Source organism: Lithobates pipiens, unplaced genomic scaffold (assembly GCF_037356315.1).
Source record: "Lithobates pipiens isolate NorthernLeopardFrog02 unplaced genomic scaffold, aLitPip1_a1.2 Scaffold_8, whole genome shotgun sequence".
Classification (NCBI taxonomy): Eukaryota; Metazoa; Chordata; class Amphibia; order Anura; family Ranidae; genus Lithobates; species Lithobates pipiens.
This window is the reverse complement of record NW_027507903.1, coordinates 140,857,700-140,881,062: the sequence shown is the minus strand read 5'-3', so window position 1 is coordinate 140,881,062 and position 23,363 is coordinate 140,857,700. Positions and strand designations below refer to the sequence as shown.

Sequence of the window (23,363 nt, the reverse complement as noted above, 5' to 3'; positions counted from 1 at the left end):
CTCCTGCACCGAGGGGAAGTGACGTCAGGAGCCCAGGCACTGAAGGAGGCAGACTACAAGGGACCCCCTACCAACAGGCATTTAGAGGCAAGTTAAAAACATTTTTTTTTTCAAATTTTTTTTTAATTTTATTTAAGAATTTTAAGCTTTTTTTTGTGGGTGGAACACCGCTTTAAATATTTCGAGAAGATCTGTAAAGAAGAGTGGACCAAAACCCTTTGAGGTGTGCGCAAACCTGGTCACCAACTACAAGAAATGTCTTACCTCTGTGCTTGCAAAAAAAGGGTTTCTCCACCAAGTCATGTTTTGCTTAGGAATCAAATACTTATTTTACTCACTGAACTCAATTTATAAAGCTTGCATGGGTTTCTTCTGGATTTTTGGTTGATATTCCGTCTTATTTAAAATACACCTATGGTAACAACTTTAGATCCTTAACTTATTTGTAAGTGGGCAAACCTACAAAATCTGCAGGGGATCAAATAAATATGTCCCCCCACTATATATATATATATATATATATATATGTATGTATGTATGTATGTATATAAAATCTCTCCCTACACACTTCTGTTAAAATGTCAGGTTTCTGTGATGTAAAAACATGAGGCAAAAGATAAATAATTTCAGAACGTTTTCAACCTTTCAATGTGACTTATAAACTTTACAACTCAATTGAAAAACAAACTGAAATCTTTTGGGGGGGTTTGAGTAAAGATAAAAAACAAAAATAACTTGGCTGCATAAGTGTGCACACCCTCTTATGACTGGGGATGTAGCCGGGTTCAGAATTAAGCAATCATATTTAAAACTCATGTTAAATAGGAGTCAGTACACATCTGCTATCATTTAAAGAGCCTCTGAATAACCCCAAATAAAGTTCAGCTGTTCTAGTAGGCCTTTCCTGACATTTCCTTAGTTGCATCCTACAGCAAAAGCCATGGTCCGTTTCAGAGGGATCTCACTGTTTAAAAGGTATCCGTCAGGAGAAGGGTACAAAAGAAATTCCAAGGCATTAGATATACCATGCAACACAGTGAAGACGGTCATTAAGTGGAGAAAATATAGAATATTACCAAGACGTTCCCCCAAAATTGATGAAAATGAGTAGAAAACTGGTCAGGGAGACTGCCAAGAGGCCTACAGCAACATTAAAGAGGTTGTAAAGGATAGTTTTTTTTATTTTCTAAATAGGTTCCTTTGAGCTAGTGCATTGTTGGTTCACTTACTTTTTTCCTTCGATTTCCCTTCTAAATGCTTTTTTCTTTGTTTTCTTTGTCTGAATTTCTCACTTCCTGTTCCTCCTCAGTAAGCTGTTGTGGCTAACTAAACACCGCTCGGACGATGGTGTGAAGTTTACCGAGGATAAACAGGAAGTTAAAATTTTCAGACAAAGAAAAAAAAAAAAAACATTTAGAAGGGAAATCAAAGGAAAAAAGGTATGTGAACCAATAATGCACTAGCTTAAAGGAACCTATTTAGAAAATAAAAAAAAACTAACCTTTATAACTCCTTTAACAACTTCCCTACAAGCCACCACCCATATAGGGCAGCTCTATTGTCCAAATAGCTGTACCGGTATGGCGGTACTTGTAATGGATTTAGCCCGCGGTGCCGATGTGCGTGGTTGTGATATCCGCCGGCCACCCATTATTGTTCCACAGAGAGGCAGAACGGGGATCTGTTAATGTAATCAAACAGATCCCATTCTATCAGCGGAGTGAAGAGAGATAGTCTGTTCCTAGCGATTATAAATAGCGATCTTTCTGTATTCCCAGTCAGTACACTGCCCCCACAGGACACTCTTAACCCTTTGATCGCCCCCTAGTGTCAACCCCTTACCTGGTAGTCACATTTATACGGCACTGATCGCTGTATAAAATGTCACTGGTCCCAAAAAAAGTGTCCAACCTGTCCACTGCAATGTCGCAGAGCAAAATAAATAAAAAATATTCGCTGATCACCGCCACTACTAGTAAAAACAAATAAAATAAATAAATGTATTTTTAACCCCCCCCCAAAAAATACATATTGGCCTAAACTGATGAAGAAAGTTGTTTTAATTTTTTTGGGATATTATAGCAAAAAGGAAAAAAAAAATTCTCTCAAAATTGTCAGAATTTTTGGCTATAGCGCAAAAAATAAAAACCACTGAGGTGATCAAATACCACCAAAAGAAAGCTCTATTTGTGGGGAGGAAAAAACAAACCAAAAAAAAAAAAAAAACACAATTTTGTTTGGGTACAACGTCGCTAGACTGCTAGAACAACCTTTTGCTGCAATTACAGCTGCAAGTCTTTTTGGATGTCTCTACCAGCTTTGCACATATAGAGCGACATTGTTGCCCATTCTTTGTAAAATAGCTCAAGCTCTGTCAGATTGGAACGAGAGCTTCTGAACAGCAATTTTTAAGTCTTGACACAGACTCTCGATTGGATTTAGGTCTGGACTACGATTAGGCCATTCTAACTCCTTAATATGCTTTGATCTAAAGCATTGCATTGGTAGCTATGGCTGTATGTTTAGAGTCGTTGTCCTGCTAGAAGGCGAACCCCCACCCCAGTCAAGTTTTTTGCAGACTCTAAGGCCTCTTTCACACAGGCAGCTGTTCGGCCGCTGTTAAAAGCATGTTCATTTTGAAATTCATAGAATCTTGGCACAGCGTTCACTTGCAGTTGTACATTGCCATTAGCTGTGTTTACATGCGGCTGCGTTGGAACTTTCTTGCCATTTCTGACGTGCTTCCCGTTTCTTCTTTCCTTGTTGCCGCTGTTATCTGCAGGTGAAATAGTACCCTGCAATTACCTGCAGTTATGTGCAGATAGCTGCACTAAATCGGTCTTGTCCGAGTTTAGCTGCAGTAGATAACTTGATCTATCCATAGCTAAAAGCTGAATTCTATTTGTCCATGTGAAAGGGGCCCAACAGGATTGCTTCTTATGCCCCGTACACACAAGCAGACTTTCTGCCTACAAAACCATGGATTTTTGTTCAAAGGATGTTGGCTCAAACTTGTCTTGCATAAACACGGTCACAAATGTTGACCAACAATTACAAACGCGGGAACGTATGACGAGCTGAGAAAAAGGAAGTTCAATAGACAGTGCGGCTCCTTCTGCTTGATTCTGAGCACGCGTGAACTTCTGTGCGTCAAACTTGTATGTACACGATTGGAAATTCCAGCAAAGTTTTGTTGGTGGAAAGCCCGACAGCAAATGTTCGATAGAGCATACACACAGTCGGTCTTTCCGTCAACAAGCTCACATCCAACATTTCCCGTCGGAAAATCAGACCGCGTGTACGCGGCATAAGATTGCCTTGCATTTGACTCCATCCATCTTCCCATCAACTCTGACCAACTTCCCTGTCCCTGCTGAAGAAAAGCGTCCCTACACAACATGATGCTGCCAGCACCACGCTCTTTCCATTTTCGGATGATGGATTGAACAGTTCTCCGTGAGATGTTCAAAGTTTTAAATAAAAAAAAAATATATATATATTTTTTTTTTTTTTTTTTTTTTTTTTATATAACCTAACCCTGCTTTAAAATTCTCCACAACTGTATCCCTGACCTGTCTCCTTGGCCTTCACAATTGTATTTATACTGAGATTACATTTACTAAATTAGGTGACTTCTGAAGGCAATCAATTGCACTAGATTTTAGTTAAGGATATCAGAGTAAAAAGGAGCTAAATACTAGGGGTGCCGAAGCCAACATATTTTTTTCAACTTTTTAATATGAAGTTTATTGTTGACCATTATTGGCACCTTTATAAAAAAATAACTCAAGAAAAATGCAGTAGTCTCTAACCATCTCTTGTATCATGTCTGCAATCTCTTACTTAAACACACTGATGATAATATTAGAAAATTTCCATTCGGTGCACCTCTAGCAGACATGATACAGGAGATGGTCAGAGACTGCAGACATGATATAATAGATTAATGCAGGCTTGCCAGTGTCTGGATCAGAGCGGCGATTTGCCGCTGTCTCACGGAGCTGGATTTGAATTTCCCAGGCCACCTCCTGTTATCACGTCACACTGATTCAATGTCCCAGAATTGGATCAGTGTGTCATCTATCACAAGAGGCGGGACATTGTTACTACGACCGCCCAGACAATTCAGCTCCCTGACACTAGGAGATCGCCGATCTGCGAGGGGAGGACAGGACCTTGAGCGGCCAGGATGACCCTCGCAATGGGTGGCATCCTCCCGCGTTTCAGTACCTTTACTTCTTTCAGCTGCATGTCGAAGCCACCGCTGGCGGCCGAAATTCCAGTGCTCAACTACTGAATAAAAATGCATGCCATACTTTTCAGATATTTGGGTATAAAAAATAAAAACGTTGAAAGCCATTGATCATTTTCCTTCCACTTTGTGTTGGTCTATCACATAAAATACATTTGCGTTTTTGGCTGTAACATGACAAAATGGAAAATGTCCAGGGGTATGAATACTTTTTTGTTCGAGAAATATACAGAGAGAAATATATATATATATATATATATATATATATATATATATATATATATATATATATACACACACATACACATACACACACACATACACTTTTTTTTAATTGGGTAGGGAAAGTTTTTTTTTTTTTTTTTAACACACACACACACACACACACACACACACACACACACACACACACACACACGTCCCTGCTAGGGAGATTCACCCCACCATTTGTTCTGGTAAATAAAGACGGTCATTGAGACAGAACGTGACCAGTCTAATTAAACCGATAAGCAAAATTCCAGCAATAAAACATTTGTAAAGAAAATAAATAAATAAATAGTGCCGTTTTTATTTGCCAAATAAACAGCATGTGCTGGAAATGTATGCTGTAGTAAACGTTATTTAGGTGAATACCCTCTAGATAGATTAGATCACCACTTTGTCTAGCATGCTGATCCTGCAGTCACACACCTAAAACATGCAGAGAAGAAAACAAAAATGGTCATCAACATGGTCATACAGCTCTAAATCTATCCTGTTTGCAAACTCTATTTGCATTCAGAGCCATCCAAGTTAATATAACCTTTGTTCTTTCATACAAGGTCAAATCTGGGTTACTGCCAGCTTTGTTAAAAGGGACACTAATAGATAAACATGAATTTTATTTGACCCTACTGTGGACTTTATTTTATTTTAGCAGTGCATATGCATCCTGATACAACGTGTCTCATTCTCTAATGTAAAGTGACACCACAAAATTCTGTAAGTTTCACTGAGTAGATTATAGCATTTCTACCACCCTACAGTGTCCAGGTCTTTTTTTGGCTAAGCCACCATTCAAAACTGTATAAACGTACGCCAATCAGGAAACACTACAGATATTGTAATTTTCTGCCTATAGCAACCAAAAAGATGAAGCCAGTTTGGTCACCATGTCATCTGGTAAGATTGTAAACTCTCACACAGGCACAACCTGGTCTCCTCCATGGAAGGTCCGATATGAACGGACTGACTGCCTGTTCATTTACCACCAACTGCCATATGATCTGCTAGGGATCTCCAAACTACAGCCCTCCAGCTGTTGCGGAACTACACATCCCATTAAGTATTGTACAACTCTGACTGTCACAGACATGATTAGGCATGATGGGAATTATAGTTCCTGAACTGGAGGCCCATAGTTTGGAGACTAGATGGATACACATCCCTCTGTTTTTAGCAGATCAGATTTTGGTGGGTGTAAACGAACACATCTGTTTACACCTGCAGCTCCATAGAGGAGAATGGAGGATCTGCTCGTGTGAAAGGTGCAAGCAATTACCTGAACGGAGCCCAAGGCTGGGTTCACACTGGAGAACGCAGTGGCTCACAGCAGAAGTTCGGTGCATCTCTATTCATCGGTTCAGGTCCGATTTCAGCCCGAAATTGGGCCTGAAACAGAGAAAAAAGACACACTTGCACTCTTGTGCAATTCGCACCAAAGCCTCTGCGGAGAGAGCTGGTCACAATCTCCCGCTATGCAAATTGGATGCAGGGAAATCCACATCCAATTTGCAATATTGTGAACTCAGCCTGTTCAGTGTACACAAGAGAAGATTGGAAGAAAAACTTTGTACAACAAACGATTGGCCTGATCGTTCGAATAGTGCTTTCAAGAGCCGATTCTGACTTTTCAGTGCCCCATTGAATTAACCCACATGTTATTAAAAGGTTAGCTTCTCTGTGACTTCAATATGACTTAAATCCAAATGTATAATGCCCTTTGCCATGACATTTATATTACCTAGAAACATGCCTGTTCTTTAACACACTTTTTGCTGTTTTGTGATGTGCATAACATAGGGGTTGATATAATCCTGTTTTTATAGATTTATGGAATAAAGGTGATTATTTTCAAAAGCATTGTTATGTCTTTCTGTGAGACCATCCACCTTTTAAATCTTGTTTTTGTGTTAGGCGGTTTTCCTGCGAATGAATCAAGGAGATGGTGGACTGATTATTTCCAGGGCCAAAAGTATATTAGACCCCCTGAATACAGATGCAACGTTACGAAAGATGAAAATATACTAACTTACGTTATCCTCCTCTTTCCCAGCAGATGGGCCACCCCAAGCTTCAGTGGTGGACTGCCCCTCTGCGTCATCACATCCAGTGCAGGGCTATGCAATCTTAACCACTTGCCGACCGCCGCACGCCGATGTACGTCGGCAGAATGGCACGGGCAGGCATAAGGGCTTACATGTACGTCCTTGCCTGCCCGCCGGGGGCCCGATCGGGCCCCCGCCCGGTGCCTGCGGCGGTCGGTATTCGTTCGGGGGCGATGCCGGATGAGGGGACGGCCATTCATTCATGGCCACCCCCTCGCGATCGCTCCCGGCGAATGAAAATGTCCGGTGACATCATTTCCTCTCCTGTAATGTAAACACAGGAGAGGAAGTGATGTATTCTCTCCTCCGTGTCGGTATTTTTCGTTCCGGCACCGAGGAGAGAGGTTCAGTGAGTTGCACCAACACACCCCACATACAGTAGAACATGCCAGGCACACTCACAACCCCCCTTTACCCCCCAATTACCCCTGCCCCCCCAGTCACAGTGACACCAATTGCTTTTTTTTTTTTTTTTGCATTGGTGTCATTTGTGACTGTAATAACTGTTAGGGCAGTTAGGGTTAGCCCCCTTTAGTTCTAATGTGCCCCCCGAACCCCCCCAATAAAGGTTTAACCCCGTGATCACCCCCCGTCGCCAGTGTCACTAAGGCTGGGTTCACATTGCAGCGGTTTATGAGAACGAATGTGATTCGCACCGCACTGCAGTGCAAATCACATCCGATCTCTGTGCGATTCGAGTTCAGCCATACAGATAGTATGGCTGAATTCGTGCCGCACCCGCCGCAAACTCGCACGGGACCCTTTTTTTGGTCCGCAGCAGAATCGGATCGCATGGGTGTTCACACCATGCGATCCGAGTTTGCACATCGCACTGCGATATGCGAACTGATCTGGGGGTGTCATTAACATTTCACTGACACTCCCAGCAGTTCGCATAGGGCAGTGTGAACTGCCGCCGGGAGGCATGTGATGCGGGAACCCGCCGCGGATTCGTGGCGTTCCCGCATCGCTCCAGTGTGAACCCAGCCTAATAAGCGATCGTTTTTCTGATCGCTGTATTAGTGTCACAGGTGACGCTAGTTAGGCAGGTAGGTAGGTATTTAGGTTCGCCGCAGCTTTTTATAGCGCCAGGGACCCCCATATACTACCGCATAAAGCCCCCTGATTGCCCCCTAGTTAACCCTTTCACCAGTGATCACCATATAACTGTTACAGGTGACGCTGGTTGGTTAGTTATTTTTTTTATAGTTTCAGGGCACCCGCCATTTATTACCTAGTCTCACTAGTGTACCCCTAAATTTAGGGGTGTCTACTTTCCAAAATGGGGTCATTTGGGGGGGTTTGTGCCATCTTGGCATTTTATGGCCTTCAAAACTGTAACGCCCTTAGAAAGCCTGAAGGCGGTGCTTGGTTTTCGGGGCCCCGTACGCGGCTAGGCTCCCAAAAAGTCCCACATATGTGGTATCCCCGTACTCAGGAGAAGCAGCAGAATTTATTTTGGGGTGTCATTTCACATATGCCCATAGCATGTGTGAGCAATATATCATTTAGTGACAACTTTGTGTAAAAAAAAAATAAAAAATTTTTTTTTGTCATTATTCAATCGCTTGAGGCAAAAAAATAAAATATTCAATGGGCTCAACATGCCACTTATCAATTTCCTTAGGGTGTCTACTTTCCAAAATGGGGTCATTTGGGGGGGGTTTGTACTGCCCTGCCATTTTAGCACCTCAAGAAATGAGATAGGCAGTCGTAAACTAAAAGCTGCGTAAATTCCAGAAAACGTACCTTAGTTTGTAGATGTGACAACTTTTGCGCAAACCAATAAATATACAATTATTGACTTTTTTTTTTACCAAAGACATGTGGCTGAATACATTTTGGCCTAAATGTATGACTAAAATTGAGTTTATTGGATTTTTCTAATAACAAAAAGTAGAAAATATCATTTTTTTTCAAAATTTGCGGTCTTTTTACGTTTATATCGCAAAAAATAAAAATCGCAGAGGCAATCAAATACCATCAAAAGAAAGCTCTATTTGTGGGAAGAAAAGGACGCAAATTTTGTTTGGGTACAACATTGCATGACCGCGCAATTACCAGTTAAAGCAGCGCAGTGCCAAATTGTAAAAAGACCTCTGGTCATTTACCAGCAAAATGGTCCGGTCTGAAGGTGGTTAAATCACATGATGCGTGACATTAGTTTAGCTTCATGTGTTGCAATTGCTGCAAAACCACACTGCGTTTAGACGCCACTGAAAATTAATAGCACCCGAGCATGTGTTTTGCAATTGCAGCACAATTTGAGAACGGAGGCAGAATTGTAGTGATTCTGACTGAGATCCCAAAACTCCAAAGCCTTCAAAGCCTTTGCAGGCGAGAGGCAATGCCATTAAAGCAACACTAAAGATTTTTTTTTTTTTTTAAATAATTGTAACTAGAGGTGAAACTTTTTTTTATTTTTGTATAATAAAATGGAGAGAAATAAGAACACGGTCGGGTTTTTGTTGCCGTCTGTGCCCCATTAGGGAGATTCACCCTAATTATCACATGTACCTATATCAATGAAAGGTAAAGAAAATCCCAAATGTTGGGTTGACATCGGAACAGTAATAAAAATAGAAACCTTCCAGTGGGGAAACATCCCTCACTATAGAGGGAATGCCTCTCGCCTCCTATTTTGGTTATGGGACAGAAGTGCAGGGAAATCCCTCCCAATGGGAAACCGATAGTAAATAAAAAAAACTGGTAGGTCAAGACCCTCCCTTACTTTATCCTAAATGGGTGGGGGGGGGGGGGACTGTTTTCCTTTTATGTTACACTTGCCCTATGCAACAATACTGCACAGAAAGCACCATCTTCTACTCTTCGTGCGGTCCCTCGCAGGCACTGTCACCAACTCTCTGCTCCGGGTCCTCCGCTGCCTTTCAGTTTCTCCTGTGAAAAGGGAGTCGTGCTGGAGCCAGAGACAGCACTTGAATGGTGACAGGAACCAGTGTTAAAGTGGTTGCAAAGACAGAAGGTTACCTTAATACTTACCTGAGCCCCATCTCTGTTAACCAGCGCCTCAGCTAGGAATCTCCCTCCCGACTGGCTCCAGCCGCTGTCAAAGTCAGTTAGCCAAACAGGCGAGAGAGGGAATGGGGCTGAACCGGGGCTCCGTGTCTGAATGGACACACGGAGCTGCAGCTCGACTGCTCACTTAGCAAGCTTCTTACTGTGGAGGCACTTGTCAGGATGGAGAGACCAGGAGAGCAGAAGAGGCACCCGATAAGAGGATATGGGCTTCTCTGTGCATATCTACTGCAACAAAGCAGGTAAGCATAACATGTTTATTATTTTTAGAGAGAGAAAAAAAAAAACCTTTAAGAGATGGAGGGGGCGAGGAAAGATAGTGGGCAGTTTTTTTTTTTATCTTAATGCATAGAATGTATCAAGGTAAAAACAAAAAACGTAAAACTTTAGAATCACGTAAAATGTTTAATATATAAAATTTGTAAGGCTCATTGGCTTGGTTTTCACTGGTTAAAGTGTATGTGCCTACATAAAAGCTGACAAGTTTTTTTGTTTTTTTTCCAATTGTAACCAAACTTCCCATTTTGTGTATTGGAGCAGTGAAATTATTATTTTTTTTTTTTTAAGTGCTTGTATTTTTTTGTGCAATTTTCACACAGAACAGAACTGAAATGAATGGGTTGCCTAAGCACAGATCAACAGAACATGCATGTACTGCCGCACTGGTATGAATGGAGCCTGAGGCTAGCCATAAAAAAAAAAATGTTTGATTTCTGATCAAAAAACAAAATGTATGCCCCCATCTATTCCACAAGCAAAGTGGATGGAGGAATCCTCCCCATTGTGTGATTGTATTATGACAGCAATGGCAGATCAAAAGTTTTCCAACTTTCTTGTTCAAAAGCAATAGATCACTAGATCGGCTTCTGTTGAGTGGGAAAGACCATAGATAGATTGAAATTTGTCTGGTCCCTGCTGAGGTTAGGCTTTGAAATGCCTATGTGCGAATGGACACTAAGGGGGTTTGGAGGCTAAAGAAAAAAAAAAAAAAAAAAAGAAAAATCCACACTTGGGCACATTTTACATTTAACATCCCACGTACACAAAGTCTTATAAGCTGTTACAGCAACCAGTTTTTTCCTTTTGGAAATATATAAAAGCGAATTGTAAGCACCCCTGTCAGTGGTAAATAGTTTGTCTCCTCCCTCTAACTGCTACATCTGCAGCAGATCTTACTCTGTTGAAACAGACTTACTGGCTAGATCAGATGAAAAAAAAATAAAAGGCTATAAAAGAAAATAAAAGCCAAATAAAAAAAAAAAAAAAAAAAAAAAAAAATAGTAAGCTGCCATATAATAAATGTTTGCTTTTGGGTTCAATACTGCTTTAAAGCGGTATTAAGAGGAGAAGCAAGTCAAAGCTCTTTCGGCCCATTTCTCCTGTAGGTCGCAGAAGTGCACTGTGTTCTGCAATCCTGTAACACGTTTTCATCCAGCGGCAGGCTATAGCCCGCTGTCTGCTTACATCACTCAGCCAGCCCAGGCTCTGGTTCAATCCCAACATTACAGTCAAGATCCTACCAGGCGCATGGAACTGAGTAATCAGTGATGTTTGATTGCTCAGTTATCGGTCTTAGAGGTGGCAGGGGACAAATGCAGCTAGGATTGGTGCTGCAGCCACCTAGGGGAGTGTGAATTTTTTTTTTAAGGTTTCTGAACTTCTCATTTAAACTCAAAACCAAAAATGTAATATATTGCAGTTTACCAATCATTAGATGTGGCTGCACCAGTTTTCTTGTTACGCTATTTATCCTGTTTTCACCTGACCTGGCCATCAGCACATCTCCTGTATTAGAGTGCACCCACTCTGTATGAAGGAGAAAAGGAGGTACATTTGGGACAGCAGCATTGCCAGTCTAGGTTAAGGGGAGCGTTAAATGTATTAGCAGATTGAAGCCAAACTCCAGCTCATCCTTTATAATCACCTAGGCCCCCTTTGCGGCCGGGTTTACACTGGTGCAACACGACACTCATCCTACTTTAGATCCGACTTTGCCCTGTGACTTGAAGTCAGACGCGTCTGACTTCAATGAATGGGGATCCTACTTGGATCCCCGCCAATGCCAGGCACTGCGTTTGGTATGAATCTTGAGGGGGAACTCCACGCCAAATTTTAAATAAAAAAACGTCAGGGGTTCCCTCTCCAAGAGCATACCAGGCCCCTCAGTCTGATATGGATTTTTAAGGGGAAGCCCTTACGCAAAAAAATAAAAAAAAAACAAACACACACAACACAGCACGAGGGTCCCCCAAAATCCATACCAAACCCTTATACGAGCACACAGTCCGGCCGGTCAGGAAAAGGGGTGGGGGAAGAGTGAAGTGCCCACCTCCCCCCCCCCGAACCATACCAGGCCGCATGCCCTTAATGTGGAGGGTGGGTGCTTTGGGGCAGGGGGGAGCACTGCGGGCCCCCCCAGCCCAAAGCACCTTGTCCCTATGTTGATGACGACAAGGGCCTCTTCCCGACAACCCTGGCCGTTGATTGTCAGGGTCTGCGGATGGGGGGTGGGCTTACTTATTGGAATCTGGGAGCCCCCTTTAATAAGGGGGCCCCAGATCCCAGCCCCCCACCCTATGTAAATGAGTATGGGGTACCGGGGGGGGAGGTAGAGGAGAGAGAAGGGGGGAGGGAAAAAAAAAAACACTGCACACACTAGACCGTTTTACGTAATTTATTAGGCAGCTCCAGGGGTCTCTTCCGACTTCTCCCGCTCTCCTCCGCTAGCGTTGGCCCAGTCTTCTCCCAACGTTGACACGACGATCTCTCCCAGTGTAATGCCGTGTGCGCAAATGACTTATATTAGGCATGGGGCGTGGTCATTGGGTGATGTCATCCAGTGACCCCGCCCCTTATGACATCACCACCCAGGGAACGGGGCAGCGTCACCGGATGACATCACCCGCTGACCACGCCCCATGCCTATACAAGTCATTGCGCACAGTGCACACGGCATTACAGCACGAGAGATCGTCGTGTCAACATCGGAAGACGACCGGAGGGAAGAAGACAGGGCCAACGCTAGCAAAAGAGCATAAGATAGCGGAGGAGCCCGGCAGAAGACACTGAAGAAGTCGGAAGAAACCTCCGGAGCTGCCTATTACTTTAACTACTTCCACCCAGCCAATGTATATATACGGCTGGGTGGGAGCCTCCTCCTCCTGACTGGACATTCAGGAATGTCCTTCAGAAGGAGGGGGGATCGCGTGCATGCCCGCGCAGCGGCACAATCCCAATGCGCTCGTGTCACCCGGACACGGCGCATCTTGGATCAGCAGGAGGGCTCCCATTGGCCCTCTTAATCACATGACGGCCGTATCCAATCACAGCTGTCATGTGATGTAAACATACAGCCGGTTACTAGGCAATCGGCTCTCCTCACACGGAAGTCGTTGCTGAGGAGAGGAGATCGCTGCAGTCGGCTGGTGATCAGCGAGTATGAGCTGTTTTTTTTTTTTTTTTTAACAGCTTTTTACTCACCGATCACCAGTCTAGTATAAAATACACCTCCCCACACATGTCCCCAAATAATAAAAACACGCTCCCCACATGTGTCCCACTAAAATCACATGTCCCAATGATTATCTGTACACATATGTCCGTGATCACCTGCACACATCTGTACATGATAATTTGCGTACATATGTCCGTGATCAGACAAACCAATTATTATACACTTAACGGAATTTGTTTTACCAAAAACGTAGCAGAATACATTTTGGCTTAAATTTATGTCAAAATTCGATTTTATGGGATTTATTTTAAAATAGAATAAAATATTGTTTTTTTTCCCAAATTCCCACTTTTTTCCCCCCAAAAAAAAAACGGAGTCGTGAATAAATACCACCAAAATACAGCGCTATTTGTGCAAACAAAATGATAAAAATTTAGTTTGGATGCAGCGTAGAATGACCGTGCAATTGTCACTGAAAGTGCGAGAGCGCTGAAAGCTGAAAATTGGTCTGGGAAGGAAGGGGGCGAAAGTGCCCTGTATTGTGGTTAAAAACCGGTCTAGTGTGTTTGTTCTAGTCACTTTTTCCCCCCAGGTGAATGGGTATGGGGTACAATGTACCCCATACTCATTCACATAGGGTGGGAGGGTGGAGGCCCCCTTATTAAAGGGGGCTTCCAGATTCCAACAATCCCGCCCGCAGACCCCGACAACCAACGGCCAGGGTTGTCGGGAAGAGGCCCTTGTCCTCATCAACATGGGGACGAGGTTCTTTGGGGTGGGGGGGCGCAGTGTGCCCCCCTGGCCCAAAGCACCCACCCCACATGTTGAGGGGGAGGGGCACTCGCTCACCCCCACCCCCTTTCCTGACTGACCAGGCCGCGTGCTCAGATAAGGGTCTGGTATGGATTTTGGGGGGGGGGGCACTGTTTTTGTTTTTTTAAGGCGTAGAGGGTTCCCCTTAAAATCCATATCAGACCGAAGAGCCTGAGAGGTATGCTCTTGGAAGGGGAACACATGCCGGTTTTTTGTTTAAAATTTGGCATGGAGTTCCCCCTCAAGATCATCAGAGCACAAGTCACATGCCAAAGTCGGATCAGGCAAGACGGCGATCCAACTTCAATGATATTCAATGGGTTGAAGTAGGATCAAAGTAGTACAGGGAGCATTTTCAAAGTCAGACCGACTTGAGTCGGACTAGTTAAGACAGTTCCCATAGGGAAACATTGATTTTCACACGTCATGCGATAAGAGCTCCCAGTATCGGAGCATTTGTCACACCAGTGTAAACCCAGCCTCACACCAGCAGACCGATCGTGTCCACCTGTCCGTTTTTCAGGTGGACACAATCGAACCACCTATAGTTCTCTATGGAAAGGCAGATGTCAGCAGACATGTGTCATATGTCACCTACTGGCATCCGATAAAGTTGCCCATCCATCCGGTGATGGGATGACAAGCGGATGGAAACAGACAGGCGGTCCATTTCTATTTGACCACCTCATAGAGAACAGCAAGCTGTAGCAATCTGCTCTGCATAGCGAACATGGACCAGTCATCCTCCACTGAGCAGGTGCATTCAATTGGACGGATTCTGCACTGTCTGAAAGGGGCCTTCCAGGAAAGACCCCTCCCCCTTTGCAATAAATGTCTTACATAAATAAAATCTGATTATTGTAAGCACTCCTGTCAGTAGCAAATGGTTTTCTCACCCCTCCAATACATTCTGCTGGAGAGCTTGGTCCTTTCAAAAACTGACTCACTAATTCGATCAGCAGGTGAAAGGAAAGGAAGCCTGAAAAAAAAAATGCAGCCATCACATTTAATTATTAAGCTGCAATATAAATTAATGGGTTTAATACCGCTTTAAGGGAAGAGGGTGTAGGCAACAGCTCTGTAAGGACAGACACATTGACCAGTGACAACATGGTCAATGAACCCTCCAGAATTCAGGGGACTCAAACTGGCAGCCCTCCAGCTCTTGCAAAACTACAAGTCCCATCATGCCTCTGCCTGTGGGAGTTGTGCTTGCATGCCTCCCAACTTTTTGAGATGGGAATGAAGGACATAAACATATGTAGGCATAGGACACACCCCCTGTCACACCCCCTTAAAAGGAGAATTACACAAAAAAAAGAAAATTAAACGAATATGATTAGTTTAAAAAAAAAAAAAAAAACATTTGTGGGTTTAACCACTACTATTCCTTTATATTGGCTTTTGAAATTTACAAATGCAGCAGCTTAGAAATTGGCACTGGGAAACCTTTTTTTTTTTAAAAGATAAAATTTGTATTTTATATACAACTATATAGATCAGACCAAAATGAGAGACAAATGGAGAAAAGAGGAACTTTGTTCCAATTTAGGGACTTTTGGGAGCTATGTGCTCGTAACTGTCAGCCTTGCACAGCCCCATAGGGGACTTGTAGTTTCCCCAACAGCTTGAGGGCCGCCAGTTTGAGACCCCCAGATGATGCACACACATACCAGCTATGTGACTCCCCCCTGATTGGACACATCCATGGCCCTGCTCCATGTGTGATCTGTAGGAAGCCCTCTCTCTCTGATCAGTCCAATCTCTATAGAGAAGACAGCCTAGTGATCAGACATCTCCTGGAGATCACACACACATGTGACAGAACGCCTCCAGAGCCGGCACCATGCTACAAACAATGGAGGTGATCGCACAGAGCGGACACTTGTCCTCAGCACACACCGTGGTCACGTGTGCCACACACAGCGCCGTATTTACTAGAAACACGGCTCAGGCCTGCTCTGCACACCGCTGTCCCAGGACAAGGCAGCGCCTGAGCCGGGAGAAGACGACGTACGTACAGTGCGGGGAGACCCCCTATGTACTCACTCGGGGAGGTAACTGGAGGAGAACGAGCTCCACTTGTACACGGTATAGGACAGTACTCTGCTCTCCGCCGCCATCTTGTCAGCAGGAAGACAGGAGGCCGGCCAGCTGTAGACACAGGCACATGCACCGGCGGAGAAGGGAGGCGGGGGGGCGGGCTCTGCTCGATGTTCTTCTCACACACAACGATAACCAGCACAAGGTGTCAGCCAAACAAGGTGGCCGGTGAAACGGCCTGCGTAGCCCCACCCATCCTCGACTCAGGTACGCCCTCTAGCCGACATTAGTTGAAACATGAGCTTGTACGTCACAAATATCCGCCGGTAAACACATGACGCACTCGCCAATGGCTCTTGTCCATCAACCTGTGCTAACCACGCCCCCTCTGCTTGCCCGCGTTCAGCCTGACTGAGATGTGGTGTCAGTCAGGTGAGGAGGAGAGAAGTACTTGTATAGGGAGGATTCCGTTTGTGTGAGAGTAGAAAGTGTATGAAACGAATTTAACGGGGTTTCAGCAGTTTTTTTTTTTTTTTTTATATCTTTAGCCGCAATTTCTGGATCTTAAAGCAGAGTTCCAGGCTAAAATGAATAATTCGTTTTCGGATATCCTTTATTTGGGCGTTTTGTACCTTGTTGTTCTTCAGATGGACGTCTGTCGTACCTTGCTGCAGGGAGGTAGTCATTTGGATTGCCCCCTCCATAATTTTCATCGGCTGCCTTCTAGTGATGTCCAGTTCATGAACGAATCGTTCTTTTGAACCGGTTCTTTTTAGTGAACTGGATGAATCGATTCTTTTCAGTGAACTGATTCGTTTGAAACAGTTCACTCTGCACTCAGTACATAGCAGAGCAGCAGAGCTGGCAGTGGTAATATGATCCTAGAGTGAGAGAGCTCGGCCCCTCCCTGCAACCAATTAGCTGACTCTAAGCACAGTGACACTCAGGAACTGGATACAAACTTAAAACAAGAGTCAGGAGTACACAGTACACCGAGTTAAAGAATCGAACAGTACACCGAGTTAAAGAATCGTACTTGTTACCGAGTTAAAGAATCGTACAAGTTACCGAGTTAAAGAATCGTACAAGTTACCGAGTTAAAGAATCGTACAAGTTACCGAGTTAACGAGTGAAAGAATCATATCAGTTTTTAGAACACAGTACACTAAAAGAACCATGAGTCACCACCAGTAGAGAACACTACACTAAATCAATGATCAGCTAGCAGTAGTACACTTACAGACTGCTTTATAGACAGAGAGGACAGAGTCAGGATAAGAAGATATCCTCATTCAGATTAATTATTTAACCCTTTAATATTTAGTTGGTTTATGCTAAAGAAGATATTCATGTTAAGAAGGACAGGAATGCCTTCTGGGACATGTGTCTAATTTAGTAGCTATATAACTGAATGAGAGAGCTGTCTAATTTTTATAACACAAAAATACATTTTATCCTGCTTTATGGTAATATTTTTCTGCGTTCTGGTCCTGAGATTTCTATGCCCCCTGGATCCTTAGATTATTATTTATTTTTTTTAATTCCTCCAACCATGACCATTTTTTAAATAGTGGTATAAAAAAATAACACAGACAAAATAGGAAAAAAATCAACAGTTTTTAATAGAACAATATAAAACTATTTAAAAGTACTGGAATAATTACGATAAAAAAAAACATTTATTCACATGCAGATATCGGGGTTGGTGGGGATGGTTTTAGTTTTTATTTTATAATTTTTTCACTTAACAAGCCCCTATGTGATCGTTTGTTGAAGTGACAGGTTCTCTTTATTGCATATGGGGTCTGGTATATGATTATATGAGTATAGGATTGTGCTCAGTGACCTGGGTAGCAGGTGTTCTGTCAGATCAAGCGATCTATAGGAGCAGCCAATATTGCGACTTTCGGTGATGCACAAACAGTCGTGTAAATGAAAAGCGTGTTTTTGTGTGTATTTTCTGCATTCTGATGGGCCAACTTCACAGGTAAGATTGCTAGCTATCAGATTTGTCCGTAGTCTTTACAGTGCATAATGAGGCTCCTTTTACACTTGTGTGACTTATCATGCAACTTGGGACTACAAAGTCGCATGACAAGTCGTACCCCAAGATTTCCAATGAGTACCGTTCATATCTGTGGGTCTTCCAGTCACAGCGACTTCAAAGTAGTTACTGCACTACTTTGGTACGATTTTGATGCGACTTGAGGCAGAGACCTCAAGATTACATAAGTATTCCTTCAAGTCACATCAAAATCGCATCAAAGTCACGGTAAAAATCGTGGCAAAAATTGCATGACTTTCAAGTCGCACAAGTGTGAAAGGAGCCTAACGATTGGATTTTACTACCGTGGACACTTCGCCTGCACGCGGAAGTAAAATACAATCATTTTTCCTGTGAATGCGCTGTAAAGAGAACGGAAAAATATGTCTAGCAATGTTAACTGTGTAGTTAGCCCATCATATGCACAAAAATCCGCTTTTCATTTTCACAGCTTTATGTGTCACCAAAATTGATGACGCTGGCTGATCTGACAGAATAATAGGATTGTGCTACTAGCAAGGAACTAAATGCAAATAAACCTCCCAGGACCTGCCAGCCTTCTGAGAAGAATCATTCTTTTGATTCTAATCATTTAAGAAGGCTGAGTCAGAGCTTCGGTTCACTTGCTTGTCAGTAGACTCAGCAAGTGAACCGAAGAACCGAAGAATCGGTTCATTGAATCGGTTCATTTCACTGAGTAGTTCGAAATGAACCGATTCAGTTAAAAGATCCGGACTTCCCATCACTACTGCCTTCTGGGACGTGTGTCTCTCAGAAGACGGCGGGACCATTCAGAAAGTGCGACATGCGCAGTAGAAGACTGTGTGGGAAGCCTGAAGGCTTCATTACCGGTCTCCCTTTGTTGAAATGCCGGTGCCTGCACCCAAGCTGATAGACGAATTGGACATCGCGGGATCCCTGGACAGGTAAGTGTCCGTATAGTAAACATTAGCAGTTACATTATTTGTAGCTGCTAACTTAAAAAAAAAAATATATTTTGAGGCTGGAACTAAACCCATTGATTTAATTGTTCCCTGAAACAGTTGCTTGTGCACTCAGTCATCAAATGGTCAATGGTTTAAAGCGGTAGTAGACTTTGCTACGAGTAAGCTTATAATAAAGCTTATCTGTATGTAAAATGAGTATCTCCTAAATATGTATCGCATCATTCGCATGGGAGATATTTGCTTGTGTTACAGCTGGGCAGTGTTGTCAACCTACCAGACTGAAATTTACTGACATGACACCCAAAGATTACTGGCACGGCCACATTTTTACTGGCATTGCCAAAAGATACAAAAAAAGTGCACACTTCAGTATTTAGGGTACAAATATGTACATTATTATTAAGGCAAAAACATATTTCTTATTTTATTTTCGACATAGTAAAGTATCTTAGGGAGAGGACTCTAATAAGAAATTAGAATGGGTGTACACACATGAAACTGACTCTCACAGTGACACTGACAGCAGTGTGCAGCAGTACAGATGATGATGACACCACAACATGTCCCCTCCTGAGTCACAGTGACACCAGGTGGTCCTTTCAGTCCACTCCAGTCCAAACAGCACTGACAGTCCCACTCTCAGCTTGCCAGGCTCTCATCCTATAGACCCGCACACAACGCTCCAGCCGCTCTGCTCGGCTCCCTTGCACCATGACATCACACCGCAAGCTCAGGAACCTCTTCCGCCAGCGCTGCCCTAACGTGATGTAGCAACCACTCGGATGGTCTCGGTCAGCTCCGGACCAGAACTGTATAAGCCAAGCATCACAGCCATGTTTTTTACTGGCAACCTTTTCCTTTTACGGGCAGGAGAAAAGGACCATTTTTTTTTTTACTGGCTGCCAGCGATATTATTGACTGTTTGCAACACTGCTGCCGGGATGTCTCTGATGGATGCACACTGCCCTGAAATGAAGGCACGGTGAACGTGCTGCCAATGCAGAGGTCTGTGCTGAGGCCCGCAAATCCAGAAGGAAGAGCGGTTAAAAATGGAAACCCTGTCAGTGGCAGCATCGTTTTTTTCATATAGAAGGTTTGGGAAGGCAATAGGACACGACTGGAACTGGCTATTGGCAAGGGAGCAGGAGTCCAGTTTTGGATAAAAGTTTTGGTATCAAAGTTACCTGAAAATATTCTTGGAATGGATCTACTTCAATGTCAGTCAATTCAGACTGAACAGGGGTACATATACATTTGGGTACCTGATAAAACGTATCTTGTTAGGGTAGTGGGAGGTCATGCAAAATGGAATTCTGTTTAAAGCAGTGCAGACTTCCTAGAGTCCAATTAGGGAGACTATTCAAGAACTGTTGAGAGAAGGTATCCTTAAATCTGCTGTAAGTCCTTTCTAATCTCCGGTGTTCCCAGTACAGAAGAAACCTGATGGGACATATAGAATGACTGGGTTACATAGGTGTAAACAAAGTGGCACCTCCATTGAAGTCAGCTGTACCTGATATGATCTGCATTATTGAGAAAGTTTGCAACGGAGGCAAAATAATATCATGCTGTGATAGACCTAGCTACTATCTTTTTCTCAATTTTGATAGACTTAAAGTGTCAGGACAGTTTGCTTTTGTGTGAGATGGCTGCCACTATTCTTTCACTATCCTTCCGCAATTCTACCTTCATTCTCCAACGAATTGTCTTGGACTGATAGCTGGAGATTTAAGTTCCCTAAATTTGAAAGTCACTGTGTTTAACTACATTTATGACATCATGAACTCGGGGACAAAACAAGATGTCACTGAAGCACTGCGCCTGCTGATAAAGAGGATGGGCTATCAACAGACACAAAGTCCAAGGACTTGCCACAGAGATGAAATTCCAGGGCATGATGTGGACCGGGCCACAGAGGAAAATTTCAGATATAGTTGTGCAAACTATCCAGCTACTGTCGCCCCCTACTATCATAAATGAGGCACAGAAGTTCATTGAAGTTATTGAATTCTAAAGATTGTCCATCCCACATTTTGGACTGATCCCTAGGCCTATATGCAATGTTGAAAGGAAAAAGTCATTTTGCAGCTTCAGTGATTGGGACCGTGAGACAAGGAGTACCATTTCAGCTGGATGTAGTGGAACAGGATGATACCATATCTTGGAGTCTGTGGCAGCCAAATGAAAAAGGACAGAGAGCAATACCCATTGGGGTTTGGTCCAAGCAACTGACAGGGGCACAGAAGAGATGCATGCCCCTAGGGAAATACTTGTTTGCAGCTTACACAGCACTTCAACATGTCGAGACTACTACAGGACAGGACCCAGTTACCATCCATACTGCATTGTCAATAGCAGAATGGGTGAGAGATAATGGACTGACCCCTAGAGCAACTGTAGCATAGAATCAGACACTGATGAAATGGCAGTTGTACCCACAAGAAAGAGGGGGTATTGCAGCTGGGGATGTCGGAGACATTTCAAAACAGTTGGCAGGGCTTGTCCCTTTTGCCAGCACTCAGTAAGACAAAGAAATTCCTGTGCTGCTGTCATCCCCTATTCAAGAGGCTCCACCCTTTGAGTCTCTGTCAGAAGACATGAAAGAGTCAGCATGGTTCATCCATAATCACATTGTCTGGGCATCAGTAGACAGAGCATCCTTCAAGGAGTATATAGACAGTCTTGCAGGGGACCGTAATTGGAGGGTCCAGTCAGTATGCAGAGTTAAACGCTGTAGAAATGACTCTTCGGGAGAATCCTTGTTCCTGTGTCCCTATCTATACTAACAGCTGGATGATCTTTAAAGGACTGACAACTTGGGTACCTATGTGGAAGTCCAGTGAATGAATGATTTATGGAGAGGCAAGAAAGTCTGGGACTACACATGGAAGGAAGTTCACTTCCTCACCATAATAGTGAGGCATGTTGATGCATATGTACCCCTAGTCCCAGACTTTGAGAACTATAACAAAGTGGCAGATAACATTGTCAAGGTGAAGGCAGTTGTGGCAATTGGCCCTGTCTTGATGAACTGGGCTCACAAGAAATATGGACATTTGGAACAGAATGTGACATGACTGGGCACAATAAAGAGGATTTCCTATAGCTATTGACAAGATAAAGACTGTAATAGGGAACTGTACAGTGATTTACTAAAAGTAGAGTGCAAAATCTGATGCAGCTTTGCATAGTAAATAATCAGCTTTACATTTTTTTTTTTTTTTTTTGTCAAAGCATAATTTAAACAAGCTGAAGTTAAAAGCTGATTGGCTACCATGCACAGCTGCACCAGATTTTGTACTCTCTAGTTTTAGTAGATCAACCTCATTGTGTGGAGAAGTGCATCAATGGCCAGTTAAGAGTAGCATGAGGCCTGCAGAGATTTGGAAAATTCACTTAATCTGTCCCCTGCCCCAGGGAAATGCTGCACTGCAGTGTAGAGCTGCAACTAACGATTAGTTTGTCTGTCGACTAATCTATTGATTATTTTTTCTATTAGACATCGACTATACAATTATTCTTTACTTAATCTAGTGTGTTCTTTTTGTGATTAGATAACCCTTTGGATAACTTTACAAAAAATAAGTACAACTTCTAATATAATATTTCAACTTTTATTACATTTTTTCCAAAAAGTGCTTCAATGTGGTAAAGTTTTTACAGTATAAAAAAGTGGCAAAAATAAAATTAAACACTTTAGCATCAGGCACGAATAATGGCATTGCCATTAATTCAGAGCCAGAAGCATTAAAAAATGCCATATAAAAATGGAACAAAAGCACTGCTGCTCAATACTGTGTACAAAAACACATGAAAGACGTATACAAAAATAAAGTGCCAAAAAATTAAAGGTAACACTTTAGGGCATGAGGCATGAAAATGCCATATAAATTCTGCCTAACACTTTGCAAAAGATGCATTCTGAAGGCATTATGTGGTAACCTTACTACTCAACCACATAATGCCTTCAGAATGCATCTTTTGCAAAGTGTTAGGCATAATTTATATGGCATTATGCCTATTGACCTAAAGTGTTGTTGTTTATAAAGTAACACCACAAAAATGCTGGTCAACATACAATAACACTATGTAATTTAATCATTACTTACATAGTGTTATTGTTTAGTCGATTGAGCAGTATTTTTGTGGTGTGTTAATTGTAGTGTAAAACATACCTGAGGAGGTAACAGTTTTCAAGGAAGGAAGGAAGGAACCAAGCCCAACAAAAGCACCGCTCAACACTGTGCAAACATAATGGCCAATACACTGAAGGCAGCCATCTCAACATAAATAAACTAATACAGCCCAACAAGAACAGTGCATGAGTGTAAAAGGTTGGGGGCCTATGTTACTTAGTCCATTGCAATGCTATATTTTAGCATTGCAATGGTGGAGGGTTAGTATATCA

At 42.9% G+C, this 23,363-nt stretch overlaps 1 protein-coding gene across 1 annotated transcript in view; it reads right to left on the bottom strand.

Annotated features, from left to right (window-relative positions):
- Window positions 1–16,245, bottom strand: part of MKLN1 (muskelin 1) — an 83,082-nt gene extending 66,837 nt beyond the window's left edge. The window contains exon 1 of the mRNA XM_077469257.1: window positions 15,971–16,245. Within this exon, the coding sequence (XP_077325383.1) occupies window positions 15,971–16,044 (74 nt within the window). The 5' untranslated portion in view covers window positions 16,045–16,245. The remainder of the gene's footprint in view (window positions 1–15,970) is intronic.
- Between the last annotated feature and the right edge of the window lie 7,118 nt (window positions 16,246–23,363).